We start from the raw sequence: 3,421 nt of genomic DNA, 5'->3' as shown, positions 1-3,421 counted from the left end.
TCGCCATATCTTATGATTTATGCAGCGCTATTATATTACTGACTCTCAGAGGAAACCACTGCGCATGTGTTAGAGCTCCGCGTGCGAGTAAAGGTGGAGCCGATGGGTGACAACAGACACTAAGTCACGTTATTGCTCGGATTTTACGGCGCCACCTTAAATCCCTGAACTTCACATTTTAACGGAAAAAAAGCTCAACGCGACTTGGATGTAACGAGTAACGCGACACTTTGTAGAAATGTAGTGAAGTAGAAAGTACAGATACTTACTGTAAAATGTAGTGGAGTAAAAGTAGAAAGTCCCCATTATTAAATCTACTTAAGTAAAGTACAGATACACGAAAATTGTACTTAAGTACAGTAACGAAGTACTTGTACTTCGTTACTTCCCACCACTGGTGTCGAGATGTATTTTTAACCGAAAGTTCTGTCCACAAACATCACAGCAAAAAGGTTTCTCTCCTGTGTGAACTCTTATGTGTCGGTTTAAATCTGTTCTTAGTTTAAATTGTTTTGCACAAAAATCACAAAAAAATGGTTTCTGCACACGGTTCCAGTCATCCTCTTCATCTTCATTACCGACTTCAGTCTCTGAAGAGGAGGAAGTCTCTACAGAAGTGTTTCCCTTCAGGGTCCTGCAGAACTCTGCTCCTCCATGGACACTTTCATCAGCTTCAGCTTTCATCTGGTCTGCTGTGCTGCTGCTTGGAATGTCTCTGTCCACAATTTGTTGATGTTGAAGAGGAGTCTCCTCTTCATCTTCACTCTTAATGAGAACTGCAGTGACTTTGTCCTTCCCTTTGAGCTTTTCTTCCTCCAGACCAATCCCGAGTTCTTCCAGTTCTTCCTTGATGAGGGAAGACGGGTGGGTAACAGCTAGATTATTTTCTTCTGGAGCTTCTTTTTTAATTAGAATTCTCTGGTGAACATCTGCAGGAACCTCTGAAACACAAAGTGGACACATTGTTTTCTTTTTAATACTTCATGTATGAGATCTGAAATAACTTAAACATAAAAAATGTGACTGAACAGGAAAGGTCAGACAAGATGATGAAGTAAATCTCAATACTTACTTTATGTGAACAGTACTAGAGATGTCAAGAACAAGAACAAAGTTCTTTCTGGCCTTGATATTTCATACACAAAAACTCAAGTGTAAACTCTTGGGAAGTCCTCATAGGTCTGTCCCACTGCAGCATTTGTACATATTGATTGTCAGACACTAAAGATGAACAATAATTCTCAGCCCATTCCTGTTATCTGTACAATTACAAAAGTCTGCTGTAAATACCACAGCTGCTGCTGAAGACTCTGCTGCATGCATGGTGAGAACACAATCGATTACAATAAAATCTTAAAACAAAAAACATTTCTCTGCCACACCCATCCATTGCACTGACCCAAACTCATATTTTGGCCAGAGTTACTCTGAGTGTCATTGCATATGAATCCAGGTCACTCAGGCATTGGCTGCTCAGTAAGCTCATTCTGCTTGGAGCTTTGGTTATTTTGTAGTTTGATTTGATTCAAGTTTCATTACTATTTTGTGTCAGTTTCTTATTTTGGTTAAATAAGTCTTATTCCTGTTTTTCTTTAATACACTCCTTTCTCTGGAATCCTAGTTTATGTTCGTTTCTAATTCTTATTTACTCTAGTTTTATTATGTTTACTTTGCTTTTCTGCTAGATTTATTTTGTAGTTTTCTGTGTGCTCTCTCTCCCCTCACACCTGCAGTCAGTTAGCCAATCAGCTCGGCTCCATTGTTCCAGTACTTAATCTCACCTCTTTCTCAGTCACTCCTCACTGGTTTCTCTGTTACTTCCCTGGTTTCCCTGCATTCCCCTCATGTCTCCTGGCTGATTTTTTGTGTGGGATTATTTTGTTCAACTGGTTTCCCATGTTTTTGTAAGTTTGTTTTTCCTCATCATTTTTCATTAAGTATTCAAAATCACTTGCTGCCTCTATGTTAGTGCATTTGGGTGCAACATAACAAAATGAACCAGTCAACCGGACCCAGCAGACCTACATTTTTCCACGGATTTTTATTGCTTAAAGTAAACATTCAAACCTAAGTGGACACAGTGGCTGGTCCCTGCTCGGCCTGGAGTAGCTTTTGTGTCCATGAACTGTGCACTAGAACCATCACCTCCCTTCCCTGGGCTTGAATTGTTGAGGGAGGTGGAGTGGGATCAGCAGCTCTGCCAGAAATCTCTGGTAAGCCTCCTTCACCTAAGCTGGGACTGCCAGCCTTTGACCCTCCATGACTCCGAACATTAAAGCTGGTTCTCCACACCAGTTTTATAGCAGTAGATTCCCTGTTTTCACCCACAACCTCTCAGTCTGCTGTAGCTGCGCCCTCAGTTTGTCAGCTCGCTGCTGCAGAACTGGTCACTACTGGCTCCTGATCTCCAGCTGCACCGGTATGGATAGAGCCGGTGCCGCTCCCGTCTTCTGTCTCCGATTGGGTCGAGGACAACCCAACTCAGTCCCCAGCGCCTCATCATGGGTTGCTTTCTCCAGATCTCAAGCTTCAATCTGGTTGAAAAACATCCCCAGGGCTCAACCTCTGACTTCGGCCTCCTGACCAACAGAATCTTCAAGCATTTGGTTCCCACCAGCTGAGAGGCCGACCTATAGATCCTCTTCTCCTTTGTCACCTTACAGGGTTCCTGCTCTTTTGTCAAAGCACATCAGACTCTCGTTTTTCTAGTGAGGTAGCATGTCAGTGCTACCTCACTAGAGCAGATGGAGCAGATGGGGATAGGAATGGTCACTCCCAGGTATATAATTGAGTCCATGTCCCAATTTATTTTGAAGTTTTCTTTGTCAATATTGTCTGGTGAATATTTGAATGTCAAGACCTGAGATTTGTGGGAATTCAGTTTGTAACCTGAAAATTTTCCGTACTCCAACAAGATTTTGTGTAATTCTGGGAGGGATTCCCGGGGTCTCGCCAGGTAGATAAATATATCATCTGCAAATAGTGCTAATTTTTGTTCATTATGGTTTATTGTTATACCGTGTATTTTGGCGTTTTGCCTAATCCATTGTGCTAAAGGTTCAATAAATATGGCGAATAATAATGGGGATATGGAACATCCTTGTCTGCACCCTTGTTCAATTTTTATTTCTTCTGATAGCCCCCTATTGATCCGAATCTTACCTGTAGGCTTATTGTACAATTCCTTAATTATCTTTATAAATTTGCTGGAGAAGTTGAATTTTGACAAGACTCTGAATAAGAATGACCAGTCCACAGTGTCTAATGCTTTTTGTGTGTCTAAACCCAATATAATTGCTTGTTTGTCTGTCTTCTTAATGTGGTTCATCACATCTAGGGTTCTTCTAATATTGTCTCTTGTTCATCTGATCTTTATGAACCCTGTATGGTCTAAATTTATTATATCTGGGAGGATGAGCTC

At 41.3% G+C, this 3,421-nt stretch overlaps 1 protein-coding gene across 2 annotated transcripts in view; it reads right to left on the bottom strand.

The window, feature by feature from the left end:
* Positions 1–3,421, bottom strand: part of LOC103457332 (zinc finger protein OZF-like) — a 13,284-nt gene that overhangs the window by 2,702 nt on the left and 7,161 nt on the right. Inside the window, exon 3 of one of the 2 annotated variants that reach the window (XM_008397372.2) lies at positions 398–941. In XM_008397372.2, the coding sequence (XP_008395594.2) occupies positions 398–941 (544 nt within the window). The remainder of the gene's footprint in view (positions 1–397; positions 942–3,421) is intronic. The other variant, XM_017302177.1, reaches the window with a different exon arrangement.

This window comes from Poecilia reticulata, linkage group LG21 (assembly GCF_000633615.1).
Source record: "Poecilia reticulata strain Guanapo linkage group LG21, Guppy_female_1.0+MT, whole genome shotgun sequence".
In the NCBI taxonomy this organism is placed as follows: domain Eukaryota; kingdom Metazoa; phylum Chordata; class Actinopteri; order Cyprinodontiformes; family Poeciliidae; genus Poecilia; species Poecilia reticulata.
Note: the sequence above shows the minus strand (reverse complement) of the source record. Positions and strands in the feature narration are given on the sequence as shown.